General features: G+C 42.4%; 2 protein-coding genes across 4 annotated transcripts in view; both read right to left on the bottom strand.

Moving 5' to 3' along the window:
* Positions 1–3,832, bottom strand: part of LOC134059686 (myeloperoxidase-like) — an 18,008-nt gene extending 14,176 nt beyond the window's left edge. The window contains exons 1-3 of the mRNA XM_062516142.1: positions 3,684–3,832; positions 2,079–2,147; positions 258–342 (exon numbers count right to left, since the gene is read on the bottom strand). Of these exons, the coding sequence (XP_062372126.1) occupies positions 258–342; positions 2,079–2,145 (152 nt within the window). The 5' untranslated portion in view covers positions 2,146–2,147; positions 3,684–3,832. The remainder of the gene's footprint in view (positions 1–257; positions 343–2,078; positions 2,148–3,683) is intronic.
* Positions 3,833–4,351: 519 nt separating this feature from the next.
* LOC134059684 (myeloperoxidase-like) overlaps positions 4,352–13,085 on the bottom strand; it is a 34,358-nt gene continuing 25,624 nt past the window's right edge. For 2 of the 3 annotated variants that reach the window (XM_062516139.1, XM_062516140.1), the window contains exons 6-15: positions 10,066–10,195; positions 9,768–9,974; positions 9,299–9,662; positions 9,005–9,165; positions 7,979–8,237; positions 7,702–7,872; positions 7,242–7,479; positions 6,930–7,129; positions 6,330–6,371; positions 4,352–5,122 (exon numbers count right to left, since the gene is read on the bottom strand). In XM_062516139.1, coding sequence (XP_062372123.1) covers positions 4,659–5,122; positions 6,330–6,371; positions 6,930–7,129; positions 7,242–7,479; positions 7,702–7,872; positions 7,979–8,237; positions 9,005–9,165; positions 9,299–9,662; positions 9,768–9,974; positions 10,066–10,195 — 2,236 coding nt within the window. In that variant the 3' untranslated portion in view covers positions 4,352–4,658. Of the gene's footprint in view, positions 5,123–6,329; positions 6,372–6,716; positions 6,755–6,929; positions 7,130–7,241; positions 7,480–7,701; positions 7,873–7,978; positions 8,238–9,004; positions 9,166–9,298; positions 9,663–9,767; positions 9,975–10,065; positions 10,196–13,085 lie in introns of all 3 variants that reach the window. The other variant, XM_062516141.1, reaches the window with a different exon arrangement.

The following is a 13,085-nucleotide window of genomic DNA, read 5'->3' as shown; positions in this document are numbered from 1 at the left end:
TGTTGCTTCTGAGGCCCTACCATGCCAGTGACGTCATTGGAATTGAGCATTCTAATACTAACAAACGCATTTTTTTTGTGTTGCTTAAAAAAGGCTATGTATTGAATTTTTTTATTCAAATTTTTAGTGCAATTTAGTTGTAATTGTGATAACCAACACGTCTTCAACGTTAATTATTTCAGTTCAGTTCATCTTTAAGCATTTGTGAGAGTCAACTTGAATAACACCAACAGATGGAAAACATTTAATTTGCTTACTCTTCACGCGAATACTTGTAGGCTTCATTCACAACCTTCTTTGCCTCCTCAACAGCTTCTAGGATGAAAGGTCGACCAGGGCTTTCTGTGAATAAACACAAAATGTTATGGTGTAATGTCCAGGGCTGTAGTGGAGGCTAAACGCTTGTCAATTCTGTTTATGCACCTCCTGAATTTCAGAAATTGCGTTTATCCACCTTTATCCTACCGTTCAGGATGTAATGTCAGATAACTGCCTTTTTTATTTCATGCATTCTCTGCCATTTAAGCATTTGACAAGCTCCCTTTGCTAGTCAGTTACCTCCGCCAAGGAGGTTATGTTTTCATCGAGGTTTATTTGTTTGTCTGTTAGTAAGATAACTCAAAATCCAAAATCAGAGCATCAGAGTTATCTTGCGAACAGACAAACTGACAGACAAAACAAACAAACAAACCCAGATGAAAACATAACCTCCTTGGAGGAGGTAAAATAAACTCTCAGGCTTGCGGCTTCAGGTCTTGCATCTTCCATTACATGTACATGACATCAGCCCCCCGTAAAGGAAATAGGCAAACACAATGTGTTAATATTTTGTAACGTGTTATATATTTTAAAATGAATCATGGCGATTAACACGTTCATTTGGGCAGCCTTCTAAATTATACTATGTCCTCTGTGTTGTAATGTCTGTCATATGTACTATTTAACATCCATAACCTTTTAATCGTACAGTGTCCTTGGGTGTCTTGAAAAAATTTAATTGGGTGTCTTATAAATCAAATTATTATTATTACTATCATTATTATTAATATCGACACACCAATATATGTCAGGCTCACATTTACACCGGTATGCTGTAGTCCACCTTACCATGTGACCTTGTTGAGGTCCACTTGATCACAGGATTTATAGTTTACCGACCTCTTTTTTTTACCACTACTACACCCCTGGTTATGTTGTGATGTAATGTTGAAGAGATTTCACATGAGATTTCATTTTTATGAGTCACATGAAAACAAAATTGTGTTTCACACATCCACCAATTCAGAATGTCAGTGCCAACTAAGACTATAATAATAAGCTATTAAATAAATAAGAGCATGTATAGCTAACCAAAAATAAATGATTTAACTTAAATATCTTAAAAGGAACCATCCCTGATATGCAGTTCACATTCTTTGGTTTAGCAATCTGATGCCGTGGGAAATAAATATAAATGCTAAAAATGATGATTCATGGAGCAACTTTCTGGGCAAACTTGACCACAACATACTGTAACCAGTGATCATACCAATTTGACCACCGGTGATGAAATATCAATGGGAACATGTCATGCCAAAACCACAATAATGAGGAACACTGCTTGCCCAGCGACATTAGCCAAAAAGTTGTCTTGTCTACAGCTTAAAGGACTCAGCGCACACCTTTGTGATGCTCCTGTGCTCACTGAGGTTGTTTCAGATGTTACGCTAGACCTACTTTGACTGTCTGCTGTCTTTCCACCAAAAAGGCCGATAATCCATCTGCATGCCAGGATCCACACCTAGCAACAACCATTTTGTAATAAGCTGTTGTGGCAATATTGTTGGGAAAGACCATTTATCCTGATGTCAATTAGCAGGATCCTGGCAAAAGTGTTTTTAGAGTCAGAGTGAGATGGAGAAGGGTGGAGATGGCATCTTCAGTAGTTCCATTGTGTGCTTGGTTTTATGATGTGTGACAAGCAGGGAAGCATTACCCAAAGTTCACTAACTTCTTGTTGCTAAGTGCAACGGATTAGTACACTCCTCAATTTTCCATTTTTGGAAAGCTTGAAATGCCTTTGAGTTCCAGTAACTTACCTAAGCCATCACACCAGCTGAGCAACAGGCAGAGCCCAGCCTCTGACAGGAACGTAGACAGATTCATATCTGAAGCAAGACAATCATAGTCGTTATGAAGGCTGAGAGCTCCCTTTGAAGATAAGAGATGTGCAATAAATCCTGCATGTTTAGATTTATTCTTAGGTAAAATAAGGTGTCACAGTTCAGATGTCAACTGTCTATACTGCAGCTAGCTTGTAACCCTGTAACCTAGCCTTGATGTCTGTACTGTATATGTATATATTGTCTGTATATATATTGTAATATAATGGCCTTGATGTCTTGATGTTAGTGGCTAACATTGTTTGTTGGTGACAAAATAGCCTAAGTTCTGTGACCACTGTGTGTGCATGCATTCTCTCTCTTGCACAAACAAGATTAGCATCTATAGCCAAGTAGGCCTACAGAATTCTGCTGCATAAAGTAAAAAAAAACTAATTTGTTTATACACAGAAAGTAGCCTACTGTCACGCAAATAATTGGCTACAGTGCAGTCGAGTTTGGAGAGTAAAGTTATCAATGCAACCTTTTTTTCTTACATAATTTAGGAACATGGGCCATGACCATGAAGCCTCTGTCTTGCAGAGCTATGAAAACAATAGTTTAAATAGTTTAAATAAGTAGCATTCGTTTTTGCAGTAGATATTATTCTTAAAGGGTTGGCCCACTTTGTGTGACATTAGGCAATTATCTCAGTCCGCACCTAACAATTTGCGTCGGAGAACTCGTTCGACTCGTTCGTTCTACTCTGCGTGGAGGTGTCCTCCATCCAGCATGAGATTTCGAGGGTTCTAAAATGTGACACCATGTTGCCCTGAATCCTTCTCGTTTTCTTCAATTTATCCAACTAGCTTTTCCTCTTTAACTAGTCATGTATGATTGGTTACACAGTCGGCACTCTGAAATGTCGAGCATAATCAAGGCCAAATTAAAGTCATCACGCAGCCTGATGTGTCAGGAAAGTTAGCGCTGACAGTGAAGGTGTGTTTCTGATGTCCGTCTACCGTTTATCATTTACTAGACAGTCTAGACTGGAGCGCTTGTCCTCCGACGATATAAATAAAAGCACAGCGGGGATATCAAGCCCAGGGGGACCCCCCTGCACATAGCCTACTGTATAGCCTACCGGTATATGTGTTTTGGACAGCAATAACATTTACCATGTCCACTCACTAAGAAAGTGAGTCTAGGTGTGACACAAGTTTGATGAGATACAGTATGGAATTCTGGTATCACCTTAATAGATGTCACATTTGTTTCAAACCCTGAGAACAGATGACTTTTCCCATAGGCTACCATAGAAAACATCAATTCATAGTCTGCATATAGGTTTTGATGAAATTACATATCGTTTGCAAGACACACATGAGTTTTCTTTGCATCTTTTCCTTAATGGTTTTCAAAAGAGTGCATATCATTATCATACACTTCACTTTGATGAAACAAAGATGGCAATGAAACCATGACTCAATAATAATGCTGAAACATAATTTAGCCTAGCCCTTAACTATGGCTATTTATTAACATCAAAACAGAAAGTCACAAGAGCACTCTAATGGAACATAATTAAAGCTTATGCTATACCTGTCAAGTCTCCAGTCTTGAATCTTCAGCAAAATTGAAAGATGAGTGTCATATGGGCGACTGCCTGCGTGGTGGGCTGGTGTTGAAAACACAGTGCGTGCAGAAAAGGGCCAGTGTGTTAGTGTGAACCTTTAGTCCAGTGCAGTGTGCAAGGTCTAGCTTTATATAGTCTGGAGCCTCGCCCCCCAGCACACTGTTTTTCCACCGACAGCGAACCCGTTCTTGAACCGTGGTGTTATCCAAACAAATACAAATAATGAGATGCATCAAAGGGGAGAATGACACGAAAGTTATCCCGTTAAAAGAAATCAGATGTGTAAAATGCTAGTTAACATATGCAGACTAATTGACTAGTTTTTGTTTAGGCCTATAGGCTACTCATGGCAAGGTGGGGAAACGCATGCATGACCTCGAGCCTTTCCCGCCCTTGGTTTAACATTGGTTTAGTTGGGGCCATCAGCCGAATGTCTTAGTAGGCTACAGGCGCAAATGGAACCAACTAATAATGCCCGGAATGGTGCAAAACTTCTACTGCAGTACAAATATTTCAGTTAACATACTGCACATACAAAAAAGCAAAACATAAAAGTCTTTATTCCGCACTTGTAATTTAGTAGAATTGATTGTGAAGTCTAAACCAACTAAAATAAATGCATATTATTCTGCAATGTATTGTTTGCAAGCATCATTTATTATAACACAAATATATCAATGCCATATAACAAGGTTGTTGGCTGCATTTGCACTCTATAGGTGAAATTAAATTGAAATTGAAATTTGACAAATGACCAACCATGTTTGCTGCAGTATATAAAGTGTGAATGCAAGATCAGTGCCATCAGAATATCAAGTTTAAAAAAACAGTAATAAGATTGTTTGATATAGTTTTACGGAATGCGCAAGAGATTATAGGCCTATTTACATGCCTATGCGCAATATAGCAGTGAAAGTAAGTGCTGCTGTCCTCTCTTGCCCTTAGACTGTGAAGAGGATGTGTCCAGTAAAGAAACTCTCTGGGTTAAGTCCGGACCCCCCTCGGCTGGCTTCCAGCCACACCTGATCCCCCAGCCCCAGCTGCACCACTGTATCCCCGGTAAAGTTGATGCGGCGGCGGTCTACAGGGGACGGCAAGGCGGTCATGATCACCTCCCCGTTTCGCTTCAACACAACACTGGCCACCTTCCAAAACGCCTTGCAGAAGACCTCAAACTGGTAGACGCCTGGCACCTGGCAGGTGAATTTGCCGGTCTGTGTGCTGTAGTGGCCCTGGCCGTTGTAGGTGTCGCGGGTAAAGCGGAGGACTCTGCTGGTGAAGGGCATGGGTCTCCCAAGGCTGACGGAGAAAGCTGAGCGAGGTTGTTGGCTGCTGCTGCCGCTAGGGTGCATGGGGGGACCAGGGGGCCCGGGGGGACCCCTTAGTCCCTGGGGCCCAGCGGGACCTGCAGGGTTACACACACAGAGGTACGGTCAGTTTCACAGCCAACATTCAGTATGGGTAAACATGGTCAGATTATGCAAAGCAAGGAATGTGACAGGAAAGAATATATGGATACAAGTGTGGAAAACAGCTCAGCTCGGTTATCATTTAGCTATGTAATCCAATGGCAACACTGACAATAACAGAGTTGACATTTCCCATCATTTTGGCTTATCTCCACATGCTAGCCTCAAACTAGCTACCACATGGCATGTATGAAACCAGAATTTCATGGAGTTTAATAATATTACTGTTTTTCTTTTTAAGTGAGTGAGAGATTCACTCCAATATCACAATAACAGAGTTGACAAATAATTAATCTGCTGTTGGTGCATCCTCAACATTTTGTGCAAATTAATTAGCGAATTCCTCACAGCCAATCTGCCTAATATGCTTCCTTAAAATCAATGTGCATCATTGAAAATCATTGCAGACTTTTTGCAGTTTTATAACAGATATAACAGAGTTGACAAGAACATTGAGACAATTTTATAACAGTTAATGAATTCATTAATGAATTCATCCCCCCAAAAATATTGTTAGATATATATATTTATATATATATATATATATATATATATATATATATATATATATATATATATATATATATATATTTATATATTTATTTACTTATTTAACCTTTATTTAGCCTGGTCAAAATGGCAGCCAAACAAATAGTTTTAATTATTATTAATTAATTAATTAATTATTTTTAAATTATTATTATTATTCTTAATCTAAGCTGAATGTATGAATCAGTAGTTAGAGAGGATCAATAATATGGGGAATGGGAGTCAATCAATTAATATTATATTTATACATCAGGTGTAAAGTATGCAAATTTATATTTATAACATTTACTAATGGCTGTGGCTGATGTTATGTTGCATCAGGTCTACACTAGTTAAATGTTTTGTCATGTGCTGACAGGGCACTCAGAGATGGTGCTACGAAGGCCTAACAGAGTTTAAAATGGTTCAGTTATTTTATAATGAACATTTTTGTTTACTTGCCACTAAATGCTTTGATTAACAAAATATGAAGTAAACAAAGACATTAGCAATATGTACAAATAATACAATACAAACAATGATCAGTTATCAGCCAATTTGTTGTTTTAAACATCGGTAAGAAACATCAGAATATGGCTGTGTGGGATAGATTACCTCGTTCCCCAGCAGGTCCTGGGATAGGCTCGGTGTCTGGATCTGCAGAAATTATGAAAATGTTTAAATATTTTCCTGTCTCTAATCTCTTACAACAAATCATTATTTCAGAGAATAATCTTACTGATTGATGAGATGAGATTAGGATTTAAGAAAAAAAAACAACTAATTCCCATAAATAACTGTACAAATATGGAAAATCAAGATGCCAAGGCAATAAAGATACTACATCAGTAATTTATTATCTTGATTACCTTGTGTGAGATCAGAGTATCAATGCAAAATATGACTTAGGTGTACACAAGAAGGTGGCCTGTTTTGATATTATTGGTCTCTTTTTGGAAAATCTGTGCAAAATGCAACATGCAGAAGTAAATCCTCTCTAACCTCTTTTCCAACGTTGACAATTTGATTCTGAACATTGCCTGGAAGTTCAAAACAGCTTTATGTCAACCACCAATTTGGCCATTTATCACAGTCTTATAGGTCACTCCATTTGGATCATTATGAAGACACAGAAGAAACACAGGGACTACACACACACACACACACACACACACACACACACAAATATGCAGTTCATCTCTAATGTCCACGCACCTTTCTCTAGCCATGGACGGAGATCGAATGGAGGGAGGTCGTCACATCTGTTGTAGCCAGAGCCGCGGGCTACGAAGTTGAAGGGGTTCATGGGAACATCTCTGATGCCAGTGTTGTCACAGATGATGCGGGTCAAGGAGACCGAGGCCAGTGAGGTCTTCTGTGCCCTTGTGAACACCCCATGATTCTCCCACCACAGCCTGCAAACACAGTGGAGGGGTCTCCTAAGTAATATGGCACCTACAGCGTGTGCTAACACAAGCCATATAGACACTCCCCCAACGACCCCCAAGAGTTCCCCCTCCATCTCACCTGTCCCCATCACGGATCTTCTGGAACTGGGTGGCGATGAGACAGGCAAAGAGGGGTCCCACACGGCCACCGCGGACAAAAGGCTCCGCAACACCGCCAAGCCAAGTGTCAATGTTGTCAGGGGATCCGTACAGCTTCAGGAGCTGACGGGCCAGGATCTTGTTCCCTAAGACCTCAGCCAGTTGTCTCAGTGTCTTGGGCGTAGAGAGACCACAGAACCGGCGCCATGCGTTATACCCTGGAGAGTGGGAAAGATAGGGACAATGAATTACAATTGCTGAGATAAAATACATCAAATGTTCATCTGATGACAACTGAAAATACAAGCACTGTGCAGAGAAAAAAATGTGAACTTTAATATGTTCAGAAATCCTATAACTCGTTGACTAGTTAAGCACAAAATACATTTAATGTCTTTTTGTAAAAAGTCACGGTAAATTAGTCATGTTTAGTGCAGTACCTGGTAAAGCATGATCTCTGCCTCGCTGGAGGTTAAGGGAGCCAAGGTCCAACGCCAGGCGACTTGTAAACTTGAAGAGCTTCTCCCGAAGGGCGTCCACCATCATGTGGTCCTGGGCGTTCAGCTTAGCCGGTCGCCCCACCAGGCCCCGGATCAGAGGGTCAATGCCACCTGTGGGGGGAGCAGGAAGTTAATGGGATTTTGAAGCTCATTCCTACCGTACATGGCTGGAGTCGAAGAACTTTTACCATATTCATTTTTGGACGCTCACACTAACCTTCAAAGACCAGCCTCCATGGGGTAGAGAAAGCTTTGAAGAGGGGTACGCTGGGAAACTGGCGGTGATCATTGTAGTTCTCATCCAGACGAAACATCAGCGGCTGGACGGTGTTGTGGGCAAAGCGGTAGGCAGCAGTGGCAAACACGTTGGAGATACTGGGGTCCACACTGTCGTTGTAGCCCGAGTAAGTGCCCAGGTATTTTTTGTGCACCTCTGGGCCAATAATGTGCAACAGGTAGTCACGGTACACGATGACCTGAAATAGCACAGGTGTAAATGTGACCCTCCATAGCGAAAACACATTGTTCAAAGTTTCAAAATTATAGTTATTACGTTTTCACGAAAGGGCATAATCAACCTTCAAAACGATACCTATATCTAATGAATTGAACTTCATATTACTGAAATATAAACATTCAAAGGAGTTGAGTTCATCCTGTCATGCCAAGAAACGGAGAAATCTGCCTCTGAAGTTGACTGTCGAGTCAACACTCACAAAGGCCTTTTAAGGTCGCAGCTACTTTAAAATTTACAGTAGGCTACGTTGTATTAACAACAACACAGCATGCATGACGTGACAGGAAAGCTTGGTGGTCGTCAATGAGTGAATTTACCTTAAATATTAGAGTAGAGCGCTAAAAACGAGACGCCCCTAACATTCTGCTGGAGTTGAATTTCTCACCTCAAGAAACTCACGTTTTTAGACTGGAAAAGATACGTTTTTCAGCTAAATGTATTCACGGCCGTACAGTGTAGACCTCCCACTGTTTCAAAACACGCACAAAAATTTTAGCCCAAGTAACATAAACGGTCAAACGGAAACGCCTGTTGCGACAAGCGACTGGTTTCGCCTTGGAGAGTCACAAATGGGTTGGAAGGAGCGGTAAAAACAAGCTGATGAACAAGCTGTGTGAAGCTCTTCACCATTCAAAATAATATTAATTATTATTTATTATTATAAAAGTAATATTAATTAACTATTTGGAAGGAGAGGATACATGTGTGTGTCCTCAATTGCCCCACCTGATGGTAACCACCCAGGATCTTGCGGGTCTCCTGGTAGAGGGTCTCGCTGCTCCAGAGGGGGTTGAGCTGCCGTAGAGCCCGAGCCAGCCGATTGTGCTCCCGCAAGAACAGAGTGTGAATAGACGTCAGGCCAATGTTCTCATTTAAACGAGCATCACCTGCACACAACCAGCAGATGGGAGGGCACATGGGAGCTTGGTGTCAGGAAGCGTATGAACATGAAACTTCCCGTGGGGGAGAGCAATGGAAGAGTTAAAAAAGAGGAGAAAACAGCAAATAAGAAATGATTACCTGCCACAAAACAAGGCACTTCCTCTGCAGTGGTGTCATTGGTGATAGTTCGGCGCGTAGCGCAGCTGTTTGCTGCCGCACTCGAGAATGGAAGCAACTCCCGGTTGCCCGAGGGGTCACGGAACCTCTGGTTGACGCGCAGTAGGCCCCCATCATTGGTGAGGTCGCGCAGGTCACGTGCCTGACTGTCCTCCGAGCCGTACACCTGGCCCGCGTCCACAAAGGCTGTTATGGAGTTGATCTGTTCACGTACGTCGGCCTTCCCACCAAACATGAAGGCGCTGTTCCCCGTGCCACATGCCGGAGCCGAGCGGAACACTGGGATGCAGGCGTCTTGGGGCAGCCGGGGATCTCCTTTAGGGGCCTGTGGAAGGTATGAGCAAAAACAAACAGATAGGTGAGAAAGACACAAAGAAAGAAAAAGAGGAGAGGAGAACGGGAAGAGCAGGGGAAAGTGTGTGTCACTGACCGGTATGGGGAAACAGGGATAGGACTGGTCGCAGCTGGCGGCACAGTTCAGGCCACTGCTGAAGGAGCGTATGCTGGGGGAGGTCGGCGTGAATGTCAGGTCATGGTCGCTCCACTGACCGAAGATCGTCACCAGGTAGGAGTATTTCTTGTCACTCTGAACGCTATTGTCAGTGGTGCTCAGAATACGGTTGGACACCTCTCTCACCTGATTGTGGGGATCAGAAAGAAAACATGAGAGAAGAACAGATGAAAAAAGCCCATCATCATCATCATCATTGTCGTCGTCAACATCTTACCAGAGGGAGCAGGAAGTTGTTGTACTTTCTATTCCGGTCCCACCCTTTTGGTTGAGAAATGCCATCTTCATACTCGGCCGGCAGCCATCTGGCAAAAGGTGTGTTTGAAGCTCCAAGTCTTGGGTTTTTCCTAGGAATAGAAAGAGGAACATACACTACTAATTTATTTTTTACATGAGAAACATTACTCACCAGCCTGTTATTGTCAGTTCAAGTCAGTCCTTTCATTGTCTTGACGATACAACAATATCAAATGTGTTGAATATTATCGCAAGTGTTTTAGCCTGCGATAATACTTAAGGCTCAGGCTTATAGTGGGCATGAATTAAAAAAAAAAAAATCAGCACACTAGCGCTCCAATGGAATCAAAGCTTTTATCACCACAGGTGTAACGTTTCGCTAGCCTGGCACGCCCTCCCAGTGACGTAGCCTAACACCTTCGGCGTTGCTGTCGCTGGTCTGGTCAACTGCTCATCGGGAAGGATTTCTGAATTCCCCAAAACTGCGGAACTGCCCCCTTTGGCCGAGAACCAATCAACTTTGAGCAGCTCCAACGGCTCTGGGTAGAGGCGTGTAACCAAGCGCTTGGAGAAACCGTTTAACACAGGCTCTTGATCAGACTAAAGTCTCGCAGAGCCTTTAAAGTCGATGGCAATCAGGCAGGCTAACATTTCGCGCCAACTTGCCCTCCCTCGGGCCCCGTACACACGTAGTCGGGTATCTGCTAAAACGAAGATATTTTTCTACGTTTGGATCTGTCATCCACATGAAAACACATCGTAAACGAATATTTTTAAAAACTCCGGGCAAAGTGAAGATTTGTGAAAACTCCGTTAATGCATTTGCGTGTAGGCAGAGATAACCGGAGTTTTGCGTTTTCGAACGTCAGAATATACAAACTACAACAAATCTGCTACAATGATAGTACAATGATAGAACCTAATAGTACATGTTGTTACACAGGTTGTACCACTGTACCTAATTAGGTAGGTACACTGTAACAGTGACACATTAAAATAATGTGTTACCCAGGATTATTTTATTGTTATTATTATTAGGGCCCGAGCACCGAGGTGCGGCCGCTGTAGCAGCGGCTGCACCGTAGGTGCAAGGCCCTATTGTTTTTGCTCAGATTATTATTATTAGGGCCCGAGCACCGAGGTGCGGCCACTGAAAGTGGCTGCACCGTAGGTGCAAGGCCCTATTGTTTTTGCTCAGATTATTATTATTATTAGGGCCCGAGCACCGAGGTGCGGCCACTGAAAGTGGCTGCACCGTAGGTGCAAGGCCCTATTGTTTTTGCTCAGATTATTATTATTATTATTATTCTCTCTTCCTCTTAGCCCGTTTGGCCGTTTCACCAACTTGGCATGCTCCAAAACTCTTGTAATTTGGCAGGCATATGTAGAATTGCATTTGATACTCAGAGACAGAGCCCTGGCCTAGGGTGTGGCTCAGGGGGTCTATAGCGCCACCTACCGCGCTGTCTGTTGTGGTTGACACCTGCATGCACGAAAATGAACCAAATTTGGTAGGCAGATGTGTTGTATGAATCTGAACAACTTTTACATTTACACTACATAGTGAATCTTAAACAAATTTGAGTTATGAATATGATTATGATTTTTGCACATCATGTATTTTGAAACACTTCTCCTAGACGGTTTATCGAAATCATGTCATATTAGCAGTAAAAGGATCTTGAGGGGTTGCCCGAGAGGAATTGCGAACAGATTTTTGAATTTTCGAAGCATATCGAAATGGCGAAGGTTTGAATTATGGCGTCTTATTACGAAACAGGAAGTTGGTGTTATAAGCAGATAAAAAGGTTATAAATTGGATGTAATTTGGCAGCTACATGTGGAATTGCTTCTGCTAGTCAGGGACAGAGCTCTGGCCTAAGGTGTGGCTTTGGGACTCTATAGCGCCACCTAGTAGCACATTATCTGTTGTGGTTGACACAAACATTCACGAAAATGAACCAAATTTGGTGGACTTGTGTGTTATTGCTATCGCTAGTCAGAGACAGAGCTCTGGCCTAAGGTGTGGCTTAGGGACTCTATAGCGCCACCTAGTAACACGTTATCTGTTGTGGTTGACACAAACATTCACGAAAATGAACCAAATTTGATGGACTTGTGTGTTATTGCTATCGCTAGTCAGAGACAGAGCTCTGGCCTAAGGTGTGGCTTAGGGACTCTATAGCGCCACCTACTAGCACGTTATCTGTTGTGGTTGACACAAACATTCACGAAAATGAACCAAATTTGGTGGACTTATGTGTTATTGCTATCGCTAGTCAGAGACAGAGCTTTGGCCTAGGGTGTGGCTTAGGGACTCTATAGCGCCACCTAGTGCGTTGTCTGTTGTGGTTGAAACATACATTCACGAAAATGGACCAAATTTGGTGGGCACATGTGTTATTGCCATCGCTATTCAGAGACAGAGCTCTGGCTGAGGGTGTGGCTTAGGGACTCTATAGCGCCACCTATCGTGTTACCCGTTTTGGGTTGACATTTACATTCACAAAAATGAATCAAATTTCATCAGCTTGTGTGTTATTGCTGCCGCTAGTGAAAACCAGCTCTGGCCTAGGGTGTGGCTTAGGGACTCTATAGCGCCACCTAGTGTTTTACCTGTTGTGGTTGACATACATTCACGAAAATAAATCAAATTTGATGAGCTTGTTTGTTATTACTGCCGCTTGTCAGAAACAGAGCTCTGGCCTAGGGTGTGGCTTAGGGACTCTATAGCGCCACCTAGCAGATTGTGTGTTGTGGTTGACGCATACATTCAGGAAAATGAACCAAATTTGGTGGGCATGTGTGTTATTGCTATAGCTATTCAGAGACAGTGCTCTGGCCAAGGGTGTCTTAGGGATTGTATAGTGCCACCTAGCGCATTGTCTGTTGTGGTTGACACACACATTCACGAAAATGGACCAAATTTAGTGGGCTTGTGCGTTATTGCTATCAATAGTCAGAGATAGAGCTCTGGCCTAGGGTGTGGCTTAGGGACTG

This window comes from Sardina pilchardus, chromosome 16, assembly GCF_963854185.1.
Source record: "Sardina pilchardus chromosome 16, fSarPil1.1, whole genome shotgun sequence".
In the NCBI taxonomy this organism is placed as follows: domain Eukaryota; kingdom Metazoa; phylum Chordata; class Actinopteri; order Clupeiformes; family Clupeidae; genus Sardina; species Sardina pilchardus.
This window is presented reverse-complemented; position numbering and strand designations above follow the sequence as displayed.